This window comes from Falco rusticolus, chromosome 1 (assembly GCF_015220075.1).
Source record: "Falco rusticolus isolate bFalRus1 chromosome 1, bFalRus1.pri, whole genome shotgun sequence".
NCBI classification, from domain to species: domain Eukaryota; kingdom Metazoa; phylum Chordata; class Aves; order Falconiformes; family Falconidae; genus Falco; species Falco rusticolus.
The window spans coordinates 5,551,501-5,578,453 of record NC_051187.1 but is presented as its reverse complement, the minus strand read 5'-3'; the positions used below and the strand labels follow the sequence as shown (position 1 = coordinate 5,578,453).

The 26,953-nt window shown below is 42.8% G+C and overlaps 1 protein-coding gene across 2 annotated transcripts in view; it reads left to right on the top strand.

Annotated features, from left to right (window-relative positions):
* HLF (HLF transcription factor, PAR bZIP family member) overlaps nt 1-26,495 on the top strand; it is a 37,115-nt gene extending 10,620 nt beyond the window's left edge. Inside the window, exons 3-4 of one of the 2 annotated variants that reach the window (XM_037406498.1) lie at nt 19,088-19,308; nt 22,380-26,495. In XM_037406498.1, coding sequence (XP_037262395.1) covers nt 19,088-19,308; nt 22,380-22,598 — 440 coding nt within the window. In that variant the 3' untranslated portion in view covers nt 22,599-26,495. The remainder of the gene's footprint in view (nt 1-19,087; nt 19,309-22,379) is intronic. The other variant, XM_037406508.1, reaches the window with a different exon arrangement.
* The last annotated feature ends 458 nt before the right edge of the window (nt 26,496-26,953 follow it).

The window sequence follows — 26,953 nt, the reverse complement described above, 5'->3', positions numbered from 1 at the left end:
CAGAAAACTTTCTGAATTTTTACACAATTGCAATGCTGTATCTTGCTCCTCTTGAGCAGCAGAAGCACCCCAGCTCCGCTGCCTTGTTTGAAACCACCTTGCAGTCAGCCAGCTTCACATTTGAGGCCTGTTATCACAATTATTGCAGTATCACATGCGGGCAGGTGTCCAAGTGACCTTGTATATGTGTCTTGCCATTCATTCTTCACAGCGTGCTTTGGCCAGGACGCTGCACACAAAGCTGCCTTTCACGGCTTGTGCTAATCAGCAGAACTTTCCACTCTGCCACAGGGGGCTGGGGTGGAGGTAGGTTAGCAGTGAATGAGAAATGGGGGAGAGTGAGAGTGGGCTAAAAGTGTTGAGGGATCAAAGAGGAAAAGCAGGTCGTGGCAGGGTATTGTGTGTTGAGAGGAGGACTAGGGGGAGCACAAGCTAGGGGAAGATTTGTTTTCCTATTGGCTTTTCAAAGTTGTGCAATTTAAGAATTGGATTAACCTGATAGGACTTTGTTTTTCTGCCAGATTAGATATGTTGAGTTTCTTGGCATTGTGAATGGTACAGTACATTGTGTGCTGTAAAATATGGGTGTGTCGGAATAAAGCTGTAATGACACAACACGCTCACAGTATAATGCAGCGCTGCTGGGTGGACTCCCCAGCTCCCTTAGCGTCCCATTCCCTCTACCCCTGAACACACATAATTGTTCGGGTATTTGCAAATTTGTTTGAACCTCTCTACGTTCCGACATTGTTTCCAGCACAGCGTCAACACATTTTGATACCCTTTGTGGTAAGGTAAACTATCTGAGCCCTGAAAGCCTGTTTGGTCTGGCAGTGGCATGCACTATATGAAGTGTCTCTTGTTGTTTTTTTTTTTTTAAAAAAAAAACAACTCTGAAAAGACACTAGAGTTTCTTCCTCCTTTCTCAGGGTTAAGTTGGAGAAAGTTTACTGGGAAATGTTGCAAAATTTCTCTGCCGCCCCCCCCCCCCCCTTTCTTTTTTTAAACTAAGACATTTCCTTGAGCTTAATTTTTGGAGGGTTAAAAATCAGATACAGATTAGAAATAACTATAAGCACTGAGCTCGTTGTTTGAAGCACACCACAGCGGCACATGGATGTCCAAGTAAAATTTTCACAGCAATATGTATTTGCTCAGTGGTTTTTTTGTGTTTCACATGCGTTCTGAGATAATTGAATTTGGTGTATCCATTTTATATGCTGGGCTAGCCCCATGGAGTAGCCCAGTTCTCTTTGCTTACTGCACAGTGAGGGTGGAGTAATGACTGACTGCGACCAGGCAGCTAGAGAAGGGTGGCAGGAATTAAGAGCCCTGTTGAGCTGCGTGGTCGCTGCTCTGAAGACCAGTAAAGAGTGTGCAGACTGTGGTGACTAAAAGTACAAATACCGTGGGGCACTGTTGTTTAATTCCCACTCTTGATTGCCAGACTTCTCCAGGAATCACAGCTACCCGGGCAGGTTAGTCACAAGGGACTGCCCATAGCATGGCTTTTGTCACCCTGTCTAGGGGCATGCCCTCTGTATCAGTACATATATGTGGAAAAATGAGGAGTTAAATCTCCTCCCTGTAGTGAAGATTATTTCCCTTGGAAGAGAAGAGCATAACAGATAAGGTTAATAAGCCAGGTAATCAAGATTGTGCCATGTTCCTTAGCTGTATGTTGTTACAATGCCTTACTCTAATTCTAATTCACATAGCAAACCTGGTTGTTTTTTGCCTCGTTAGATGAAGGATTTTCTGAGGTGGTAGGAGTCTGGTGATTGAGGCATTTTTTTGAGCACCACACAAATTGAGTAAATTGGAGGAGGAAGTTGACCTTGTGAACACCTGCATCACTCAACTGTGTACTTAAATGGGAAAACTAGGAAAGAGTGCAGCATATTTGAAGTTAACCAGCATATCTCCTTTTTGAGGAGGTTAAACCACAAGCTTTCAGTTAAAATCTTGGACAGCTGTGGTTTGGGTGTCTGTTTGAAACACCTTAGCTGTTGGTATCTTGGCACTTAAAAAATCAGGGCATGGATTGTCCAGACCCCCAGACCTGACATCTGTGGCTGCTCTCTGAAAAGCTAGTCTTTCTCTTGGACTGGACTCATCACCAGCTTGAAGAAACACTTTTCCAAACTCTCATATCTGTTCAATTTTCTCAGTGCGACATGGTTGAAGTAATTGTTGAAAATTGTGGTAGTTTTTGTCTGCAAGCTGTTCTGAACATGTGAAAAGAAATCATTAACCAAATAGAAGGAAAGAACTGGAGGTGTAATTGTCATGTGTGTGTCTGATTTCACCAGCTGCTGCACATGTCTAGGTTGTCAATTTATTTCTGTTGGAAAGTAAACAAATCTCACTTATGTACTGTCATGACTGTTTCATTCGAGTTGCTCTTATCTGTAGCAGGGATATACTTGTGGAGGTCTTGGCGTTTGGAGGCTTTTCTTTCTGCTTCCACACGTAACATGCTCTCATGAATCACGTGCATCTTGGATGCTGTTTGTCTCTAAGTCAGTTACTTAAAAACGTTACAATTACTACTATCAAAATATACCTTATCATCAGGGCAACTTTTATCCTGGTATTTGGATTGAATCCTTCAGCCAAGTTCTGGCTCACTTCATGAATGTTTCTCGGTGTTCAGTAGTGCTGCTTGGTAGCTATTTAAGTTTTGTCAGCAAAATCTGAACCATAGGGGATGTATACCACCATCAGATTGACACCCTTCCTGTATTGGTTCACATCCTGAGAGGCCTACATACCTTTGATTCTCATGAGTATGGAATTCAAAGTTATTCAGCGTTTTGCATTTTTGAACCACTGATGGGAAGATCTTATTATCCTATATGATGAAGAATTTATCATATAGGTCCTTTAAAAAAGGGTCTGCATCCTTGAAAGAGCTGCTGGGGTGTCACTTCTATCCAAATCCAAGTGAATGCCGGTGCTCAGCACCCTTGCCAAATGTGCTCAGCCCTACAAGCCCACTTAACACCTCATTAAAATACAACACTGGCAACACTAGCATTTGAGCAGACTCCTTAAGTAATTTTTTTTGCTGCCCTTCAGTTTATAGCCCATGGCTTGTTGTTTCCCACTTTCTCACGTTTTCCCAAAGCCACTGGTGTGTACAGTCTGAAGATCACATTTAACCAACACAAGGAAATCAGCTTGGCCCGATGGGCTGCTCTGTCACGTGTCTGAGAATGTGTTCACTCTGTTCTGCCAGACTATGGCTAGCTGAGCAAAATACAGTGAAGCTCTGGGCTTCTGGCCAAGCTTTTATTTCAGTTTGGAGCTTACAGCCACATATTTGCTATTTGGCAGGACATCCACTGGGGTATATTTGGATAGTAATCTAGCATTGTTTTGCTGCTTTTTTTCTTCTTTTTTTTTTTTTTTTTTTTTTAATGCACACATAGTATAATCCCAACACTTACTTTGGCCAGTCAATACAAGATTTCTCAGTGTGCACCGTTATGTATGTGCACTCAGAACGTGTAGCCATGACCTTTGATAAATACAAGTCAAAGCAATTAACTTTCTTTTATTGAAAAATTCTGGATGTCCTACTCTTTGCCCCCTATGTGCCGATAACAGAGCTATGTTGTTACTCTTTCCAAGATCAAAAGCTTCACTGGGGTTTGATTGAAGTCCAATTATGGAAGGAAGTAGCTGTGCCGGAGCTCTGAAAATAGCAATAATTGTTGAAATAATAAAGTGTGTCCTTGTGTGTCTTTATAATACTTAAAACTTGTTTTTTGGGGGGAAGGGGGTGGCTTTCCTCTAGTTTTAAAATGAAAATATTAGCAGATGTCTTGGGGAAAACAGGAGTGTGCTGTTAGAAGAACAAGTATCCCTCTCTGGATTTCTTTCTTCAGTTCTATTCTCCACCCCAAGTCTGCCTTCCTCTGAAGCTGTTTGCATGGAGCCTGACTCATGCAGGAAAATAAAGCTGGATTTGATTTTTAAACTGTATGGGAGACTTTGGTTTTGTGGGGATAAAGGCTTTATGATGCAAACTCATTTATTTCTCTGTGAAACAAAATGGGCTTTTCAAAATACAGCGTGTTTTGGAAAGTTGGCTCTGGGTTTGAAACCCCAACATCTCTGAGGGCACCCTTCTATGAAAAAATAGTACAAAAAGATGTAGCACTTGGGGAGGGTGTACAAAACATGATCACAAGCAGTAGGGTTTGAGGAGCAGTTCTTCTTACTTTATGAAGGGACATCCCTCTTGAAGTGTGTGTGGATTGGTTGGTGTGTTTTACATGGACAGTACTGAGCCTGGCAGTCTGGTTTTATGGTGACTTTATCAGATGCTTTGAGCTGTCTCTAAGCAGATCAATACTGGCAAAAGCTGAAATACTTTTTCCCAAATTGGTACTTTGTTCTTTTGGATATAAATTTACAGTTGCTGCCTTTTAGTCTTGCCGGCATCGTCAGAGGGAAGAGAACCTGGGAGAAAAAAAAGGCTCCTGTGGTGCAATTTTTGGCTGATGTCCGCTGGCAGAGCTTCAGGAGGGGAGAGCTTGGTTCTTGATGTTAAAACTCAGCATGTATAAATGTCTATTTATCAGCTGCAGTCTTTAGTTAATTGAAACATCAAGGTGAATAAATAGAAATGAAGACAATAATATGGACAGTGCTAAGTAGATCTCTTCCAGTATTTTGCACTGATTGCTGTAGGTGCTGCTTTGGTGATTATGCAGTTGTACAGTTGTGACTGGTTTGAACTTATATATTATCAGGATTTCTCTCTCTCTCTCTCTTTTTTTTTCTTTTTTTTTTTTTTTTTTTTTTTTACCCTCACGTGCCTCCGCACACATCTGATACAGGACAAGATAATCCCTATGTGAAACTCAACCCTTATGTACTTTCTTTTTAGCCAGCTGGACTCAAAATCACTAATTACTTGAGTAAAATCTTTGCATTATAGATAAATGGCATCAAGTAATAAGCCCAGAGGATTGTACAGATCTAGTGAAGCCCTTTGATTTGTCACATGAACCGTCAGGACTAGAATTTTCTTAGCCCCTTAAATTACTGGGGCAGAACCTGGTATTTTTTCATTTGAACTGTTATGCTTGCCCTGCTGCAGTAGAATGATTTAGTCTTTTGTCATTCACTTAAACATGTTTTTTTAATCACTTTATTTATTCTGACCATAAGACAGTTTTATGTACGTGACATCTATAAAATATTTTGCTTAAAATCGTTCAGTTCCCTGCTCTTACCAGGTTTGGATGGATCTTTGGTATACAAACTGCTTCATTGCCTTCTGGAAATTTTAGTTGTCAAAAAAACGACCTTAGTGAGGGGTACCCTGTTGGTTGGCTTAAAGATGTTTATACAGTTCAGAAGCAGCATTGCTTGATCTCTAGGAGATGCTGTAACTCATCAAGCAGGTTCCTGCTAACCAATTATCCAGTTAAGCAGAAAGAGGAAAGGTGTTTCTCTTGCTTGTTTTTCCTTTGCTAAGTTTAACCCATTCTTCCCCAAGCTTTGGTAATTGTGGATGTTCGTAACATTGAAATCACAGCAGTGAGAGTAAGAAAGAAAAGGGTTAGAATGGACCTCTGATCTTAGACACTAACACAGTATTTGCATCCCTCAAGTGGGTTGATATATGCAGTTTCCAGCATAAATCTAGAGCACTCTGATTCTGAGCTACGAGTCCTACCCAGCATCCCTCACCTAGCTTTTTTGTCTTGCATTTTAACAAAATCTTAAAAAAAAAAAAAAAAAAATCCTCCCTCCAACCAAACCCCTCCCTACTCCAAACCCAGTAATGAATGTTTCATTGCTGCCAGAGCAAATTTGTTGATTCCCAAACACTCCTGCTGTGTCTTGGTTGGAAGACTTAAATTGCTTGTGTAATAAGTGCTGTGGATAATATAAAAAAGCTCTTTCTAGTAGAGCTTTGGTTTTCACTACATAGTATAAGAGTAAATAAATGCTCAGATGATACCAGACAGCTGAGTTGTCCACATCTGATTGTCTTCTACATTGATTTTTTAAGACAGGGCATGTGCATGACTGTTTTAATGGCTATCAATACCAGATGTGTCTGTGTGGAATTCAGAGAGATTGTCAAGTGACAGTGCAGTTGTCAAATAATTTTGCTTGTGATTACTGAAAATAGTAAATGAGTGGGTCAGATAAGGCGAAAAGATATTCTCAGTTCCAGTAGAGAACAAGAGGATTAAGTGACTTTCCTGACTGCCATAACGAATAATAACTTGGTGAATACTTTTCTTTTTTCCTTCCTACTACCTGCCCAACAAATTATTTCCGTGAGCAGCAAAATCTCCATGGGTTTTCTGATGTGTAATGAGGCACCTGCAGTCTTCCTTCAGCCAGGGAGTTAAGAGCTTCTTTCATTTACGTTGTTTTCACAAAGCTTGTTAGTAGTACATGTGGATATCTGTCTGCCAAATTTGTTTGAAATTGGCCAACGGTTTCAGAAGTTGTTGGAAGGAGGCTAGACAGACATGTGCATAGCTCTATTGCACAAAACTCATTTCTCTAGGAAACTGAGCTGAAGAATAGCTGTCAAGTACTGGGGCACTGAAATGAAGCTTGTGAGGTAATTGAAAGAACTGAAAGGCCGTTTTGTATCTTAATTGTGTGCACAGCCTTTAACCAGGTACACAAGATGCAGTTCTTGCCCACAGGTTAGATCCCCGCAGGCACATTTCCATCTGCCCAGGACCTGTCTGGTAGAAGTGAAGTGTAATTTGGTGAATTGTGCTGATCGTTTTGAAAGTGACTTGCCAAGAAGCAGGTATAAATGCTCACCAGCTTAGGCTGTGGCAGAGCTTGATCTGGTGGTCTCAGCTGTGCTAGCAGCTGAGTGGTCTGTGCAGTAACCTTTGACTGTAGATAGGGCTTGCTTTCATTTCCTGAGCAGCCTGAGGGTGTAACTGAATATTTACTATTGTTCCACATTGGTTTTTTTATTTTTGTAAAGGAGGATCTGTGAGTGCACGAGTTGGAATGCATGTTAATAACTAAAATTTAATGGAGCCTTTCCATCGTCAGGATTTTGTTGAGGTTTTGCTTGTGCAGTGAGTCCTCAAAGACCTTATCCAGGCAGCAAAATGGAGGCAGAGGAGGTAGAGCAGATTTCTCAGGTTACCGAGCAAGGGAGCTGCAAAGCCAGGTGGTCACCTCATCCCTAGCAGCTAGAACGAACCTCCTGAAACAGGTGAAGATGGGTTGAGGCTTCTGCTTCGGTAGGTGCTTCTTCTAAGCTGCAGGTTAAGCGGGTGAGGTACATGAGTTGAACAGCATGTTGTGTGCGGTGGATAGGCAGCATCGTCTAAGCTGGGTGTGAATTGTGTGGAATGTGTGTACATAAATGGCCTGGGCATGAGGAAGCAAGATGTTTTCACCTGTGAATAGATGAGTTACTTCTGGTGAGATGCACCAGAACACTGAGTTAGCTTCTGTAGGAAAAACACATTAAAGGTGGAACAAAGCATCTTTATCATGAGACCAGCTCTTAATTTATTTCTGAAACTGGAGCACTATAAATCTGGTCAGTGCCATTTTCTTTATTCCTTCTACATTGATAAAAGGAGAACAAATAAAAATGTTCTGTAAGCTTTGCTACATTTTAAAAAAATATCGTTTATATGTCACAGCTGTATTTTGTGTAATTTTTTATATCTGCAATATAGAGTGCTTTAGAATAGAAGAAAAGCTGCATATCTGAGTTTAAGATAAAATAAGATGATCTCTGTGACAGAGACAGCAGAAATGATGTGATACGACAGTTGCTGTAGCAACACCACCTACTTCATGAAAATCAGAGTTAACGGGAGTGTAAAAGGTAAAGCCCACATAATTTTCCAAGCCTGTGAGTTGTTGCTGCGCTCAGCTTGCAGTGCATTCCAATTCTCCAGTGTTTCTCCTTTCATCTGGGCACAGATAGACCTTCTTCTGCATGGCCAACTCCTGCAGACTGGATCCTGTATTCAGCAGGGGCATGTAGCGGGAGTTCTGCAGGAGCGGGTGAAGCCTGCAGTGTCTTTGCCTCCAGGCGACCCGGTGAATAAGAGGGAAATAACATGAAGGATTGTGTCGTGTCCTGTCCCCCCCCTCAAATCCTCTCAAAAGCCTTGGACAACAATGTATTATAAGGCCTATGCAGTCTCACAGGTGTACCGTATAGAGAATGGGTTGACCACCATTGTAAAAGGAAGGCAGACTTCCTTGGATATCAGCTTTTAGTAAAGCACGGTTATATTTAATATAAATTGTTAAGTATTGTAGAGACTGGAGGTGTCACAGCGAAGTACATTGGCACTTCCCCCCCTCAAATTAAACCTGAAATGGTGGTGTTCCATACCAGTGATACATTGCATATGAAAGTAGAAACACATGTTATTTTTAATTTTAATCGGGTTGGTGTTGAGCTGGTTGTCTGGCCACTAGGAAGGGCCGAGTGCAGCGCAGCAGGCAGAGCGCTTTGTTCCCAGATGGGCAGGGACTTCTGCAAAAATTAGTGTATTCAAAGGGTTAGAAGGGTCTCTGTTAAAGAAATGTTTCAGTGTTATGATGTTCTATGAAAGTTCTTTGGTATGTCCAGATTGGCAACTAATTTTGAAATTTGCAACTATGGTTACTGGTAGAAAAAGGCTATTAAAAATATGGTTACTGTAAATAAGGGTGCTATTGGCTTGCACTTTTCTTAATGATAATTTTCAGGGAACAGGGCCCTCTATGTTCATGTATATTTATGAAATGCAGGCATGTATGCTTAAGCTCCCATGTGCAGTGAATTGAGTAGTGATTTACCATTTGATGTTGGCCTCAAGGTTACACTAAAAAATATTTGTAATATATTGATTTTCTTTAATACATTGACTTAATTTATTGATATTATTTTTATCTTTGATTGGCAATGGAGAGCTATAATGTGTATGATAGCAAAAGTAAGATCTCTATTGCTTGAAAATTGGGGGAAAAGAGTTTGAAAGAAATGGTAGTCTCAGATGGCAGCAAAATTAAGTTTCACTGATCTGTTTTGCTGAGATGCCTCCTGAAGGCATCACAATAAATGCACTGCTCAGTAGATGGAAGGAGCTTTGACTTTTGTGTCTTGGGGAATTTTCATTTCATTTGTGGCGTAGTTCAAAATCTTCACAGGTTCTGCATATCTCTTGTATTCAGAACATGCATACTTAGTGTGTTCAGAGTCTTAGTTCAGGGCTATGGACAGTTTGCAGAGGAGGTCACAAAGAAGGAAAATAAGTATTAGGATTCCAGCATTTCTTCAAGAAATGTTCCATCATCAACCTTTTCCACTGCTAGTGTTTTTAAAAGATAAAAATATAAAGATTTTGGTATATGTTGCTTTCTCTGGTCCTGTTTTCCCTGAGATTTTTTGCTTGCTTACCTTCATCTTTCTATAGAACTGTGACTGCTGTTCTTAGGTGCAGAAGTCTCTGCGAGCATTAGTTTTGTTTTTTGAGACTCCTCAGTATAGTAGTTTCTTGCCATTTTCTGGTGCTAGACGACTCTCACATTTAGGAGCTAATTTATAAGACAATGTCTTGCCCAGTGTTCAGTGTTGTCATTTCTTTTAATCAGACTTGCTTTTTGAAGTTCCTTGGTTTTGTCTGTGTCTGATGTGCCACAAAAACCTGTATTACGCAGCAGCTATGAAGTAGTTACGGGCACACGGGTAACATCCGTAGGCAACAACAGTCTGTTCTCCTGGAATTTTCCCTTAGCTGCGGTTTCGTGTTCCCTTCCTCCTCTGAAGCGCTTTTCACACTGCCTGAGACTGATGCATTTGTATACTTCATAAATGAAGGTAAATGTATCAACAGAGAAAAAGATAGAACCACACACAACCACAGACCCTTGTGCTTTCTTTGTGTGTGCTCACTCGGAATGAAACTACTACGTAAAAGCAAATTAGACCTCTGCAGTTACTGGGCTATAACAAACCGAATTTTCGGGTTTTGCTGTTTTGTTTTGTTTGTGGTTTTTTTTCCAAAACATGTTAGAGGGTCCTAATTGAAGGCAGAGAGAAAAGGAAATACACGAAGTCTTACTTAGAAGGTTATGAGAACAGTGTGTCCCCATTCCAGCATCTTTACGTCTTAAAATGGGATTATTTTATACAAATCGCCCTCTATAAAGCATCAGTTTAATTTGGTCACATAGTGTACTTTGTTTTAGTGAACAAAAAATGTAAAAAAGCGAAAAAAAGCTGCTGCAATGGATAGTTCAGATTTGTCTGTACAGAACAGATCAAAAGAGAAGACAAGATTTGCAAGTTCCTGTAACTCTGCCCAGTGACCACGTTTTCTTAAGGCATATATTCAGAGAGCGGCTGATAGCATCTGCTGTCTGTGGCTCAGGCTTGCCATTAGCTACTGATTGGGAGTTAAAGGCAATGTACCTGTTTCACGTGGCTATTCCATGCCATTTGAAATCTCACTTGACTGTGTTTTGATAACACACCCAAGCAAGACAGGCTTGGGTACCAGAACTAGGTAATAGATACATGAGTCACGGGTGGCATATGCTTTCAGGATTACACGATGGCTTTTTGCAAGACCTGTTTACTGACTGAGAGTGTGCTGTCCTGGATGTTCATTAGCTAAATAAATAGAACAATGTGAGAGGAACTTACTTGGTCTGGAGTCTTGCAGGGCACGTTGGCAGTGGCGTGAACGCATCTTGAGGACAGGCGTTGTCTTTGTTTTGAGTGGTATTCCATGTGAGGGCACATTTATGGATGCCATACAAGGCTGTTATCTAAAGCAGGGTTGGTATCTAAAATCTACTGTTTGAGATTGGTTTATTAAAGCTGGGTGTGTAATTGTCCAAGGAAAGGAAAATGGATCTTTCCGTCTCCTTCAGAACAAGTTAACAATTCCCATCCTTCTCTGGAACCTTCCCTTTAAGAAAAGAAAGAATTGTACTTTTTGAGGAAGCAATATGTGAATTGCTAGTTAACAAGAATATACAGAGATGTGCCAAAGGATGTCACAAAGCTCCAATGCACCAGAGAATATCAGCATCTTGAATTGAAACGTGCTTCTAAGCCAGGCGTAAGTCAAAATTAAATACATGTCTGAATGTTCTTCCCTACAGTTTCATTTCAGGCCCTGTTGCCACTGAATGCCATCTTGGCCTATCTTTGTAAGGAAAGCAGCACCCTACAAAAAATCAAAAAGGCATTTAGGAGGGCTGTGGATTTCATGCTTTTCAAGAATTTGAAAATCCCTGTTCAGTATCCTGGGAGCTGGATCAAACCCTCTGTTTCTGTGTGTAGCACTTCTGCAAGGGAAATGTTCAGAATAGGAACAACTGCTTTCAGACATCTTGCAGGGGCTGGTTTGGGAGCAAATAGAAGGTTGATTTCCTGGTAGCTTTCATAAATGGGGCCTCACAGAGCTAAGTGCTGCCTTCACACACGCTAAAGATGGGCTAAGGTTTTCAGAGTCTGGATCTTACAGGAGAGCGGTGCCTTAAGTCCGGTAGACGTTGTGGAAAATTTTACCTGGTGGTGCCTCGTATTTGTTTGTTTATTACTTTTGAAGGGCAAAATGTTACTGGCACAAAAGGCGTAGCCTATTACATGCACGTTGTTATGCTAACCACATGCAGGAGTTCCAAGTCAAGCCCTCAAAAGCCTGCAAACACTCGGCCACATGTGCAGCTTCAGCTAGCAACCCCCCTCTACCTTGTCTGCTTGGAGATGCAGGCTTTAATTACATTATATCCTCTTTTTTTTCCCGTTTTCCCTTTTTGTATGCAGAGGTCAGACCAGCTCTGCGTTGAATCAGGGCTGTATCAGGAAGGAAGCAGTTGTCTGTAGGATCTTGACCTCATTTACTGCAGATGTGAGAGGATGCGGGAATGGCGGGAGGAGAAGGGAAAATCTGGCAGGAAGGACTAGAACTGTGTAGAGAGAGACTGGATTTTGCCACGAAGCTTCAGCAGAGTTCTGAGCAAGTCATTTGATTATAAGAGCTTGTCACACTGTGTGTTTGCTTTCTTTTTTGTGAGGAGCCCAGTTTGATACCTTGGGTGGCCCTCACTTCTGTTGGTGTACAGCCCCCAACCTGCAGCAGAAGTTGGTGAGAGTTGATTTGAAATGCAGATGCCTGTGTCAGCTAGCCTGAGAAGCTGGCTGCCTACTTGTGATGTAAAATGTCTGTACTTTGTCCTTCCTCTGCAAAGGGAAGGTGCTGCCCCTTCTTTCATGGGGGTCTCGTGGGGAAAAAAATCATTTCTGTGAAGTATGCAGATGCAGTAGTTGTCAGTGCTGGAGAGTACTCCTGAAAAGTTGCTAATCATGTCTTTACAGGAGGTTTGAATAATTTGTGGCAAATAATGAATGGCTCCATTAGGATAAATCAGAATGGGTGAAACAAGTGACTCCTGAATGAGGAAAGGATCTGGAAAAAAAAATACGTGATCGAAACTTCAAAGGTTGTTGCAACCATGACTGTGCTTTTTAAAACTACTCTTGCATTTAATTTTGAAAACAAATTGCAAAGACAGCCTAGATTATCTCATGTGCCAGCCCTACACATTGGAAATGAGTAGGAACGGACCTGACAGTACCCCACAGCATCCTGCTGCTTGGACTGAGCAGAGGATGACAACTTACTCTCCCTGTAAGAAGCTGAAGGGGGACAGGGCACTTTGCCAGTGCACTTCACTGGTTACTGATAGAAGAGGATCTGTGGGTCTTGGGAATTTGGAGCTGCGTATGTACCATCAGCACAGGCACATTCCTGCCTGCTTCCCTTCAACGATGCTCTTCTACAGAATGCATTCATCCCAGCCTTAGCTGAAGCAACCTTCCTCTTCCAGGCTCACCCCCTCTCCTCTTCGGCTACCAGTCTCCCTCATCGTCACCTTCTTGCCCCCTTCTCAGCTTTGAGTCCTAATCATGTACTGAAATTGCCCCTTTCTCACCCAGCCTTAGCATGCACACAGTAGATTTTAAGAAGGCAAACGAAAGGGAAGGAACATTGCTCCAGGAGCTGCCCTCTCTTCCCATGCACAGGCCATTAGCACAGTTCAGTGAGAAGTTTGCCAGAAATTTTTAACAGGTTGAAAACAAAGTATTTTTGCTGAACCTTTTTCGGGAAACTGTAGAGCCATTTTGGCAGAAACATAATTGGCACACAGAAATCCAAACAGAATGGTTGAAATCTGGCAAAGGTCTAAGGAACTGAAGACAGCATCCTCTAATGGGAAGTGTCAGACAATCTTAATAAGGCTACCAGTCCTGCCTGTAATAATACTGTAGAGGCCCAGAGCGGGAGGCACACAATGCTGAGAGGGGAAATGACAATTCTTTCATAATTAAATGCACAAGGTTTGTAAACAATGCTGATATCTTTAAAAAGTACACATTTTAAAAACACTTTTATGTGCCAGTGTTTTAGTGTGTGTTAACAGCAGCGAATATGTTGTGTTGCATTGGATTAAGATCCTTCTTTCCGCAGGAAGTGTTTGCAGCCACCCCGTGTTCGGCAGAATCAAGTTTGTGTAAGATAAGAAACAGAGGAATGTCTGTGCCAGGTTGGAGCACTGGGCAAAATACACTAATCTCCTGTTGCTTCGGAAGAAAATAAAGCCCCTCTAATAATGGCTTACATAAATACACCCAGAGGTGAAGTGTCATCTTTGTCCCCAGGCAGAGTGGTTAGTTTTGTCCTGCCATGTGGAAGGGCTGGAAGATCATTCAGCGTGGCTCCTTGCTCCCTTCAGTGCTCGTCTAGATGATGATCTTACTATCCATGTAAATATTTCGGTTTTGGGAAGACACTAAAATCCTGATAGTAGGGAAATTAGATAGGAAGATAAAATGTTGCTTACAATACTGTGAGGAATTACAGCCTGACAAGATACTGTCCTTAGATAAGTCTTGACCTGCAGAATACTCCTTTTGCTTTGCAGCCTGCGGGGATTTTTTGCCTCTCTCAGTTCCTGCCTGCTGCCTTGTGTTCTGCAGTGAGATAACTTTTCCTAGAGGCTGAAGGAGTTAATGCAGAAATAGATGACAGATTAGCCTGGGACAGGCTGTGATTTGGAGTAAGAGAGCTATCCCAAATAGCTGGCCAGCTGCCAAGCAGATAGGCGATTTGGAAGACATATCAGCAGAGCAGTGGGGTTCTCCGGAGCAGCTCTGGGTGAGGATTATCTGTCAATTTAACTGCTGTACTGTATAGTCTTGACTGACGTACCCAGAGTGCCTTTGGCTTATATAAAGAAAAATGATTAGCAAACATGTATTTTATCTCTGGGCTGCTAATAAATTGAAGAAGAAACTCCTGTCTTCTTTCCCTCCCAGACACACACATAAAAAAATAGGGGAAAATATTTTGATTAGAACATTTCCACTCCCTTTTCTTTTTCTCGTTACTGTTCTCCAGCCAGCTGTTGAGCTGATGAAAAGTGTGGAAGGGCTGCAAGAAGGGAGATTTTCTGAAAAATCAGGCACATTTCTATGGGAGTTGAATGATTCAAAATTGAGTTCCACATAATTTACTGGGGAACTCTTGCAATACAAATAAGAAGCCTGTCAAGCAGTGGTGCAGTTGAAGAGGCTATTTCCGTCTTAACTCTCCTGGGCACAGCTGGTAGGTGGGATGTTTCAAATGGGGGAAATTAAGAGTCAGGATACAGTGATTGAGCTCCCCATGATACCAGATCAGCATTTTGGTTTTGTAGGTACATAAAAATGCTACTATACTTTTGAATTGTGAATTTTAGTTATTGCAAGCAATTAAAAGCTGCTTTTTGGTTTTTTACCAGCAGTTCGGTGACCTAGATGACACAAGTGAATGGCTTCAGTCCATTTCTCTTTGAACAAGGAACCACACTGAAAATATTGCCATTACGCTGGACTTCCTCACTGGCAGTCTCAGCTGGGAGGAGGAGGACTGAAAGGGTTAGAACAGCCAACTTTCTTTCATGTCCTCCTTTCTGCAAAATTTTCCGCTGTTGCTAATATCTGCCAGAGCAACACCAAGAGCGTTAGCGACAGCAAGATGCTGGGGCAGCCGTAACTGCTGGAGTTGTCAAACTTGCTGATTCTTTTGCCAGGAGACACCTGGAGCTGTGGCTGTCCTGGCATACTCGGTGTTGCTTGAGTGGAACTCTACAAGTGGGAAGGTCTCCAGACAAAAGGCCAGTGTTGACATAGTTGCGGTCTCTCCAGGCCATGGTTGAGACACATCACTAGGGTGGTATGAGGGGAAGTTTCCATTAACCATTGTTCCCAGCTTGCATCCACCACCACCGTGGAGTTCTGCAGCTGGATTTCCAAAAGAGCTTAATGCTCGAAGAGCTCTTGTTTCAGCAACTTAAATAGAGGGGCTAAGTTCTTTCCAAAACACTTGGCAATCGTCAGCCCCCATTGAGAACAAAGCTAAGCACATTAAACAGTCCAGCCACTTCACTGCAGTGAAAATTTGGCCGCTGTTGTGAGCACGGTGGTTAAATAATACAGAGACTGGCAACAAAGGCACCTGGCTCCTGATGCTGAGCAGTGAGGTGCTGTACCTTCGCCTGGCCTTGGCGGCTGGTGTTGTAGGCTTGCTCCTTGGCTGATTCCTTGTGCATTACAGCCTCAGACCAGCTCTTTCTCTGGATGTTGTGACAGCTGTGAAGCTTGCTGATGTGAGGATTAGTCGGCTGCTGGGCACATGACGTGCAGATTGCTGTGCTTATTTGACCTACCTCTGATTGCGAGGAATTTAGTGCATAAAAATAACACCCTGAACAAATTTGGCAGAAGGATGCACAGCTAAAGTGCCATGCGCACACAGGGAGAGGAGCTTGAAGAGCGATGTAACATGAGGCCACGTACTGTACTCCTGCAGGAATATCAGTGCCAAGTCCAGCGCAGCCCACGCTGTCGTCTTGGGTTATGACCAGTTCCAGCGGCACATAGATGTAATGGCCATTAGCCAGTAAACTAATGAAGACAGGTTCCTGGCTTGTATTATTGGCAAAACTTGACAGAATAAAGAGAAAGATACCAAGTGCCAGGAGTTGCCTAATGTAAAACACTGGTCAAGGAAGTTCTGGTTTTTCTGCCTGGGGTTTTAGACACCCTTATTAACTCTGTCGTTCTCAGTGGAGTTACTGATCGTTTGCAGGAGCGTGACAGAACGGGGAGTCAGCCCGCATAGATGTTAGAGGTGCGCGTGCAGTGCCAGCCTAGGAGTAACTTACAGGCAGCAGTCTCTGGGCTTAGGTGATAACGTTTAGCTGTGTGCATGATTTTTCAGGCTTTGTGTTAGTGCATAGCATTCACCTTGAACGAGCTTCGCGTTGGCGCCTGGAGCATCTTCTGTTTGCTGAAGGACCGGGTCTTTAGTACTGAGAGCTTCTTAGGCCGGGGGGGTGAAGTGTGTGCACGCAGGGAGCGAGGCAGGATGCTGATGGCTGTAGGTTCTTCTCCCTGATCGTGTCGAAGACACGTTGCTCTTCCCTTTTTTTGCTATTGCAAGGGTAAAATGCAATACAATACCTTGGTTTCCCATGTTTAAAAATGGCATTTTTGCCATTTCCTTGTTAAGAGAGATTTTTCTTGAGGCTGATGATTACGAAGCTCATGTAATTGTGTAATATGGCACATTGTAGGTAAATGATAATATGTAAACTGATACTGTGTATTTAGAACTTCAGCAATATTTAAATACAGGCTCTTTTGTGTAGGGCAATTAGGAAGCTGGGGCAGATTTCACAATCCGGCTGGCTTTTAGAAACACCCTGCATACTCACCAGAAATACTGTAAAAGTATTCAGAGCTAGTGTCCTGCTTCGTATTATTCCGTATTACAGAATTTGCAAGATTTGTCTGCGCATATGTCTGTATTTTGTCTGCACTAAAGAAATACCTGGCTGCTCTGGTGCAAGTGCACTCACATCACAGGAAGCTTTCCTGCGTTTAATCCTTTAAATAAGCCAGCTTCTGCCAGCCCGTATATCTGAGATGAGATCAGCCATCCATTGACAGCGGGGCTGCGCGGGGCCGCGAGCGCGGAGCCGGTTGGGCTGGCTCGGAACAGCTCCTCGGCTGGGATCTCCGCAGCAGCTGCGCGGGCGCGGAGGGGGCTGCGGGGGGGGCGCTGCGGGCCGGGCAGGGGGAGGGGGGGCTGCCCGCCGGCTCGCTCAGGCGCCCCCCGCCCGCCCCGCCCGCCCTGCGGCTCCTCCGCGCTGCGCTTGCGGGAGCACGCGGGGCCTGGGCTGCGGAACGCGCCCCCGTCCCGCGCCGCCGGCTCGCCGAGGCGAGAGCGCCCCCGGGCGGGCAGCGCGGGGAGAGGCTGCTGCTGCCTGCCCGCCTTGCCCGCCTGTCTGCGTTGACTTGCCTTGCCCTCCTGCCTTGCCTTGCCCGCCTGTCTGCATTGACTTGTCCGCCTGTCTGCCTTGCCTTGCCTTGCCTTGCCTTGCTTTGCCTTGCCCTCTTGCCTTGCCATGCCATGCTATGCCTTGCCTTGCCCGCCTGCCTGCCTTGCCTTGCCTACAGGCCTGCCGCTGCCCCTGTGGCCAGCAGGCAGGCAGGCCGTGGTTTCTGATTTTATTAACGGGGCACAGCAGGAAACGTCAGGTTTTCAGCACCGGGGTGTTGGCAGCCGTGTGCCAGGTCCGGAGGCAGAGGAGGAAGCACGGTTGGTGCAGTGCGGGTAGCAGCATCCTTTCCTCTCGCTCACCGTCCCATAGATGTGTATATATTTTAATAACTTTGATCCTCCTTTTCTCTTCTCCCGGGCCCTTACTAGCCTTTCCTGGAAGCAGATTTTATCAGTGCCATTTTAAAACTGGAGTTACAAAAGACAAGCTGTCTGTTAGCAAGGCCTGGTTTGTGCAGCGCAAGTCCCTGGTGCATTTTCTATGCAGTTCCAATATTGTTGTTTTGATCTTCTGTATTAAAATAAAAATGACATTGTTAATACTGGCCTTGCTTTCGAATTAGAAATGACATTTAATGTTTACCATTTTACACCCTAAATATTGCAGATGTGGGCACAAATAAGGAAATATTATGCAGTCACAGGATGTTTGTGTAGTTATTATGAAAGGCGTCATATCTCTAAAGTCAAAGTGAATTAGCTAATAGCCAAAATTATAAAAGAATATCTGCTTCAATCAGATGTCCTCCCTCTGAAGTCTCTAAGGCTTGTACTTCTGAGGGATGTGAAAACTTCTGAAAATTCTGCCCTGAGGGATATCCATGTTTAGGCAGCTGACTTTAGGATCCTATTTTTGGAACCTTTGGTTGAGATTTTAAATTGGATATTTAATGGGAATGGTGCCTGAATTGATGTTGTAGAATCTTGAAGGCCATATCTACAATTAAAAAAGTAAAAGGAGGGGGCAGTTATCATTCTTTTCTGGGGATAGACTCCTTTTTATTAGCTTTTATATACCATAAAAAGAGCATTGTGGCATTCTTTCATTCTTGCAGAGCTTCTCTAAGTAGTCACTGTAGCCTTTGGTGTTGCTAGTTTCCTTCACTGTCTTTTAGAATATTACTGACAGTATTTAATAGAAAATAGTACTGGCCTTTGTGGAGTACTTCAGCACAGCTAGAAAGTACAATTTTGCAAGTACTGCACCATTGGTTGTAAGCTAAACGTACCCTCAAAGGTGTATATGGAGAAATCTGTGTATGAGAAATCTGGGAAGGACTGCAGATAAATCAGAGCTCAATGACAGTACTTATGATTTGTTCCTGAGGATGTGATCTTAATGAAGTGGCACAGGTTGGAGCAGCATGTCTTCTGCCTACAGTCTTGTGCAACTAAGTTGTTGGATTCAGTGATCTTAATTAGCAACCAAAATTAGGAACCAGTTCTGAAAATAATGGCATGAACATGTCTGAATCTGAACGTGCACCCTACAAAGTGGACAATCTAATATTTAGCAAGAGTAGATACCAAATTCACAGTGAAAGCTTAAAAAGTTACTGCTTATAAAGTATTTAGAAATGTTTTAAAATCCATGGTCAGTGATGTTATTTACTTTTTTTTTTTTTTTTTTCCCCTAACATAGCTGAATTTAACCTTTATTTCTGTAGGTCAGATCTTGCCAGCAAACCGAAACACACCAAGTCCCATTGATCCTGAGACTATCCAAGTTCCTGTTGGCTACGAACCTGACCCTGCAGATCTTGCTCTTTCCAGTATTCCTGGCCAGGAGATGTTTGACCCTCGTAAGCGCAAATTCTCTGAAGAAGAACTGAAACCACAGCCGATGATTAAGAAAGCTCGTAAAGTCTTCATTCCAGATGACCTGAAGGTAAATTGGAACTGGTGACAAGCTTGTTTGTACAGACTGTGTGATCGTTACTCTGTGAGGTGCAGGTTTGGAGCGTGAATCTGTTTTCTCATGTAAGATAAATCTGCCAGACTAAATACGACTTCGTTGTAGAATAAAACTGTTAACGGTTCTGAATAAGACAGAGGGGAGGATGTCCCTTATTAGTTATGCAACAGTTGAAATTCATGAGATCGATATTCATTTCCTTTGTATGCCAGAGACTTCCTGCGTGACCTTGGACAGGCTTACTTTGTCCCATATTTCCCACTTATGAAACACTCTGATCATGTTTCCATTTCCTCCATTCTCTGTCTCATCAGCACAGACTGTGAATTCTTCAAGGAAGAATCCATCTCTGACAGGGTCCATGGAGGTCCCTGATAATGTTAGAATTAAGTATATTATGTTTTATTTGGAAGTTTCTTTAGCTCTGTTTAATAATGAATGGGAACACTGCAGTAAACGCTACTAATCTAGGTGAAAGAATCAAGACTAGTTATAGGAAAACAACGTAATTATTCTCCCAAGAAATACATTTTAATGCAGTATTTAAAATACAATAATCATACATTATTTAAAAAGATCAAGCATCCTTGTCTGTGCCTCTCACTGCTTGAGATGTGAAGAGCAAAGAGCATGAGGAAAGCAGAACAAACTGATCAACTGATTCAGCTTATCAAACAACTGTGAAAATTGTCATTATTTGCAAAATTCTATTCTCAATATATGATTTCCAAGATGATCTTTTTTATCAGATATGGACAGTGCAGAATTTCATTCTGCTGTCGCTACTGCCGTCCAACACAGACTGAGGAGCTGGGAATCCCTGGCTGCGCGTGTGAAGAGGCTGGAATGCCATGTGTTTACACCAGATCGTAGCATTCGGGAAAGAAGCCGATGCTATCCGCTGTCTGTATCCCTAAGGATACTGTTGTGCAAGCTAAAAGCACAGAAATCACAATTCCAGTAGTGTTCAGGTGGTAGTTGGTGTCACTTTGTAATATCCTCAGCTTTCATTTAGAAAGATTTTATCTGTACTGTGCCATTACTTACCTGGGCAAATTTTACTACTAGTGATGCTGTGTTGGCATCGTGGTGTGCTGAGAGGTCTGCCTGATGAGAGGTGTCTGATACGGAAATGTGGGCCATTTGTCATTTTGTGATATCTCCTAGGAATCCTAAAAGCAAACTTTTGCCAAAGATGCTGTTGGATGCTCCATGCTGAGGCGGAGAATACCAGTGTCGTGCATGCGGCAGTGGGGCACATAAGTTTTCAGCCTAAGACTGAACTAGAAGTTCAGGGTCTCTCGTTTCTCTGAGTTAATCACACTAGTTGCCCTTGACTCATTTCAGAGCGCTTGACCCAAGTGCTGCTTCTGCCCTGGCATGTGGAGCGGCTGTGGAGTTCTGGGGGATGGTAAGCAGATTAGGCCAGTCAATCGTCTCTGGGTTGCATGTGATTTTGAAATGCCAGCCTTACCTCTTTCAGGCCTGGATTAAAGGATTTGCCATAGCAATTTGTTAAAATAAAGAGGGATGAAGCCTAGGTGGCACACTAATAAATTATTTAAAGCTGATTTTTATGGAGTGGAATGAGATGGGAAATTATAAACAAGATTTGGGTCATAGCTTTTTGCTGCACGCTTGTTTTTAAGAGGATTTTTGGAGGTCCCATCTAAGTACAGGTGAAGAGCAATTTAGAGATATGTTGGCTCCAAATCAACGTTGCTGCACACCTTGTTGAGCTAAACTAATATGAAGCAGTTCTAGGGTACTTCTAGCCGTTGTTTTGCCCTTCCTTTGCCTTACGCAAGCAGCAGGAGAAGATGCAGAGCAGCAGCGTTAGGCCTGGCATGCCGCGTGCTGCAAGGCCCAGGGCGGTGGGGCGTTTGCGCGCTCAGTGCCGCGTAGGCGCAGATGGCCCCTGTGCCCCGTAGCGGATGTGGGGCAGTGCTACCGTGCTTGGTGAAACGAGAGAGCCACGCAAGGACATGCAAGCCCGCAAAACCGGGGGGGTGACTTTGGAGGGGAAGGCTGAACTCTGCGACTTGACTTGATTTTACCTGATTTTTTTTTTTGAGGGTTGAATGGCGACATCACTCTTACTGTGCGGGGGACTGAATTTCACTTTTCGTGAGAGATTCTGCCCGCATTGTATTTACTGAGTTGTTCCAAATTTCTGGAACTTAATTCCATTTCAAAGCAATGTTTAAGCTGCCGTTTCACTGAAGGCCACCTCCTTGGAAGAGTGGAAAAATCAGGTAAAATCAAGTCGTCATTAGAGTCTTTGATGCACCAATGCAGTAAGGCGATCTCCTAGAGGCAATTCTTTAGGGATGACACTTTGGGAATGTGTTAGCTTACGAAACTTCAGAGGTTAGTGGATCTATTTCTGGCAAATGCTTTTTTTCCATGGTCAAAGCCTATTGTATTAATCTCTTTGCGGATGGTACCAAAGCAGCATCATCGTTGTGCCAAGGAATCCCCTTCCAGTGACTGGCTGTACTGGGGTGCAAACAGGAGCGCCTCGGGGCTCGGTAGAGAAAGAGCTTTGAACAGAAGAAAGAACTGAACGGTGAGATGAAATGGGTGATACCAACAAAAAGAGTGAACCAGGTGTTGGCTGGCAAAGATGAGCAGGGACGTACAGGAGGTAATTAGTACTGCTCCAGCAACCGGTAGCGAGTGAGTCATGACGCGCGAAGGTGGGTATGCTAACTAGGTCAGCATAGATGGGAGATGAATTGTGCCGCTGCAATATTGCTTCAGTTTTCCTTGGAGGAATTCACAGTCAAGACGATGAGGGGGTTAGCGTAAACATTTTGACGGAAACACACGCAGGCATCTGTGCGCTCTGGATGGATTATGCCATGTAAGTCTGTAACTTCTGTCCCAGCAGCGCCTGGCATTGTCAGGGCTCGCTGGGCCCGGCCAGCAGAATGCGAGTGAAGTCACCCCCGGGCCGGAGGCTGCGGCTAAGAGCACATCCTGGTGGCTGCTGGGTTTATTGAAATCTAATATCTTGTTTGTTTCTTCCTGTGTTTAATGAGCAGGATGACAAATACTGGGCAAGGCGTAGAAAGAACAACATGGCTGCTAAGCGATCGAGGGACGCCCGGCGGCTGAAGGAGAACCAGATTGCCATCCGCGCCTCCTTTCTGGAGAAGGAGAACTCGGCTCTCCGCCAGGAGGTGGCCGACCTACGGAAAGAGCTGGGCAAATGCAAGAACGTCCTTGCAAAGTACGAAGCTCGACACGGCCCCCTGTAAATTCAAGGGGGGGGAAGTGGGTTTTTTTTTCTTTTTTCTTTCTTTTTTTTTTTTTTTTTTTGTTGCGGGTTGGCATTTGACTAGATGGACAATGTGTTTCCTGTTTGATAGCACCACACCCAAACCAACCTTTCTGTCTTCAGCACTTTACCAGAAGCAGAAACAAAACTGACTTAACGTTATTTTTTTTTGTTTGCGTATGTGTGTACCTGCGTATATGTGCACATGTGTGTTCACATGTCTGTATATGTGTGTGTGCGCTTGTGTGTGTGCATGTGTGTGCGCGCGCACGCATCTCAGCACTTCCCATTTTTACGAAACCCTCTTCAAAGGGTGCCACATTTTTACCTGGACTGTTGAGAACCGCCATAGTAAGCTTTTTATTATATTTTTTCAGTGCTGCTTCAGAGTAGGGTTTTTATGTTATTGTAACCAGTTCCATCCTCCTGATTTACTTGGAAAGATCCCAGTATAAATTATAAAAAAAGGAAAAAAAAAAAAAGAAAAAAGAAAAAAAAGTAGATCTCAAGTTTTTTTCGAGAGTAACAAGCTATTGTTTAAGTATGTCTAATCAGAAAAGTTAACATGCTAATAAAGTGCACAAATAATAATTTAGTACTACACTGCAGAAATATTAATTTATAGATCGCTTTTGTTGTATTTTAAGTTTTGGTGATAATTGTCTTCAGATTTAAAGTGCTGTTAGACTGAGTTAGCTATACTCATTATAGATCCCATAATGGCTTCTCTATAGCTATTAAGATTCCTTTAATTTCCACAGACCCCAGGTAGGTAGGAGTACTATCGATAGACCACAGAGTGTGTGTTTTGCACTGTCTGTACCTGAAGCAATAATCCTATTGTACGCTAGCGCGCATGCTGCCCGGATGTTCCTAGTGGACGTAGGATGGTTTCCCTACCCAACAGGAGTTTTAATGTCTTTAACGAAAAGTTAAAAAGTAAAAGACACATTAACGTGAGCATGCTAATTGTATCCCTGCTCTAGGGTGCGCATGTATAAGAAGCAGGATAATTAGTTGAAACGAGAACAAAATTAATAGTATCAAATCAGATCCGATGTTGACATCAGAGGGGCTTTTCTGTTTTCAGTTAGTTACGCATTTCTTCAAGTTCCATTTTGTGATTAAAACTTAAATAAATACCTAAATTCAGTTGTTTTTTCCCATGTTTTGTAATATATTTTCTGTGGATTATATCTTGCTGTTTTAAAAAATCACTTTTATTCAGTTAGAAGAAGTCACTGGTTTGCAAAGCCCATTTTTCCTAGTGGTTGTTGTTTTGAGTGTGACATGGACTGATGGTTCTGAACTCTGTTGTTTTAAACTATTTGCTTTTGAACACGTATGTTCTAATATAAAGTGGACTTCTGAAAAATGAATGTAAGAGACACTGGTGTATTTCAGAAGGGGACGGTGTTGTCATATACTGTGGTTAATCCAATCAATCTAAGTGTTTACTATAGACCAAAAGGATAGATATTATAAAATGTATAAAGTTTATACAGAATAATTATAGTATGTTCGTTTTGTACAGTATTTTTCAAGTACAAATACTGACAATGTATTTTGAAAGACATATATATAGCAAAAAGATAAAGCTATTCCATGTTTAAAATACATAGCAAAGATATATATTCTCCATTATTGTACAGAAAGGAAATGCTTAGGGGTTTGTTGGTTGTTGGTTGTTTGGGGTTTTTTTTTTTAAATCTTTAATATTTTAAGCCTACCACAGGCACACTGGCATGTTCTGTGCTTTAAATGAAATTTTAATGGAAGTAATATAGCTTTCCAGGATGTTCTGTATTACTGAAAAGGAGAGACTATTATTTTCCATCAGAATCACATATATAAACTGTTTAACAGGGACAAAGCACAACGTGGATTTTAGTCAATTATTGATTGGACAATACAATATTTTGTAAAGGCAGACAAATAATACATAACACACAAAACCCAGTCATTTCTAATCTGCTGCTGCTAGAATCTGTTTCCAGCTGAAATTTTTTTAATAAATAGCTCTGTTCATGTATACAGGTGTACGTACTGCATACGGTTATTAACATGTGAGGAAAATATGGTGCTACATGTCTTGCTCACAGTTTTCTCAGTGTTTTGACATTATTTTCAAATAAAAAGGTTGTTCATTCCATTAAATCATTATTCATGCTTCAGGAGATTGTTACAAAGGACTCAACATTTTGTTCAGCATAAAAATACCCTCGCATCAATGGCATTTTTTTTCCAGTATTTTTCCTCAAACGTGCCCGACTTGTCAGCATCCCTTAACGTGCAGTACTTGCCTGTGGACTATTTATTCAGCAAATGGAATTTCCATGTGCTGCAGCAAAGTTTAAAGTCTAGTAAGTTATTTTCTGAAGGTCAGTATGAGCCACTGGATGCGTGGGTAGAGAAATGCGCCTGACGGTGCTCGGCCCAGGTCAGTGCATCTGCTGTAGCCACTGCAAAATAAACTCTAACTCTTGTTCCCCTTTGGAAGAAGCGTGACCATGGCAGGCCTTGGCCAGCGGCTGCTGCACAGCGTTAGCAGCAACGTGGCACATCGCAGCGGCTTGTAGTCACCCTCACGCTGATTGTCCTCGGGCTGACGCTTGCACAGCAGGGACGGCGTGCATGAGAGCAGCTGGTGCGTATGAGCTAGACCAGCGGTAGGGTGCATTCTGACCACAAAACCTTCTTTAAAATGTAAAAGGCAGCTTGGAAAAAAAAAAGATCAATACATTTGCAGATAATTCCTTTGTTTCTTTTGGGCAGGGAAGGGGTGGGAGATGGTATTTTTTGTAGGCTGGATAGCACAGGGGTTTCCAGCTGCTACCGTGTCCAGTGGTCCCAAAGCTGCTCCGGTGCCACCTTGCCCTGTCCGGCCGTGCAGGTGGGTGGGAGGGCCAGCGTGCAGCTCAGGGAGCGGGAATGTGCTGGACGGAGCGGGAAGGGCCCCCAGCAGCGGCCGGGGCAGCTGGCGCAGCACAGGCTGGCGGCTGCACTCTTGGGGGAGCGAGGACTTTCAGAGGAGCCTGGGGGACTTGCCATCAGAAAAGCTCACACCACCACCACCCCCCCAAAAAAATAAAAATGAAAGGGGTAAAATATGTGGGCTAAAACTTGGAAAAAAACCAGGTTGTCTCCCCAAAATAAAATTTTAAAAAATTAAATAAATCAAAGTTTAGCTCATTTTCCATTCCCAGGGACAGCTTAGCTGGGCTCATCTCACCTCTGATGGCAGTGTTGCTCACGAAGGAGCTTGTAGGTATATGAAATTGTAATTTTATAAAAATAGAAAAATATATATTTGCAGAATAATTAATAGCTTGTCTAAATAATTCACTGACCTCTATTAAACCATAAGCATTGGTAAAATGCTTGTCTTTGTTTGTTTGTTTTTGCTGAAACTTAGAAGTGATTTTTTTTTTTCTTTTTAAAAAAGAATACCCTCTAAAAAGAAATTTAATTTGAGCTGTATTTGTGAATACAAGCACCTTGGGGCTCTCCGTGGGAAAGCCCGTGGCAGAGGAGGCGGGGAAAGGATTACTTATTTTCTTTTTCTGAGCGGTGCTAAAGCCACTAAACCTAGCACCATGGAAATAAAGTTCTGACTTGAATCCACAGAAGCAAGAAATTCGAAATGAAAGGCAGGCACCTGAGCGAGGTTGTGCCTACACAGACCAGCACAGACGTGCGCTGTAACCGCAACTGCGAGGAGCTCTGCCGTGCCCAAGGACCTAACCTTTGAATAGCTTGCCTCTGTGGGTTTGTAATAACCCCAGTTACTGCTTTAAAACTATTTTTGCATGTAATTTACAATAGAGATGTGCAGTTTATTTTGTTGACTTTTTTTCCTATGTGAAGAAAAAAAAAAGTGTATTAAAACTTACAAGTGATCAACCATTGTATTTCTGGCAACACCACAAGACAGCATCTGTTTAAAAACAAGTTTAACAAATAAGATCAAATTAAGTGTATGACATTAAATGGATTGCATCCTGTATGCTGTTCAGCCCAAATCTTTTTTTTTTTTTTTTTTTTGTCTGTTATTCTTAATGTTTAATAAACTTTTAAATTTTTCTTCTCTCACTTGTGTGCTTGCTTTGGTGTCTCAGGGCTCAGGGCTTTTGGGAGGGTTTATTTAATTTTTTCTCCCCTATACGCTGGTCTGCGAGTGCCCACAGCCTCCAGTCTGGGCTGTGTCCCCCCAGGGGGGTAACTGGGGGGGCAAACATCGTCCCCCCCCCAGCTGCCCCCAGGGCGCTGCCAGCAGCCTGGCTGCCTGGGAGAGCAGCCGCGTGTAACCACAGCGAACGCAGAAATACATGAAAT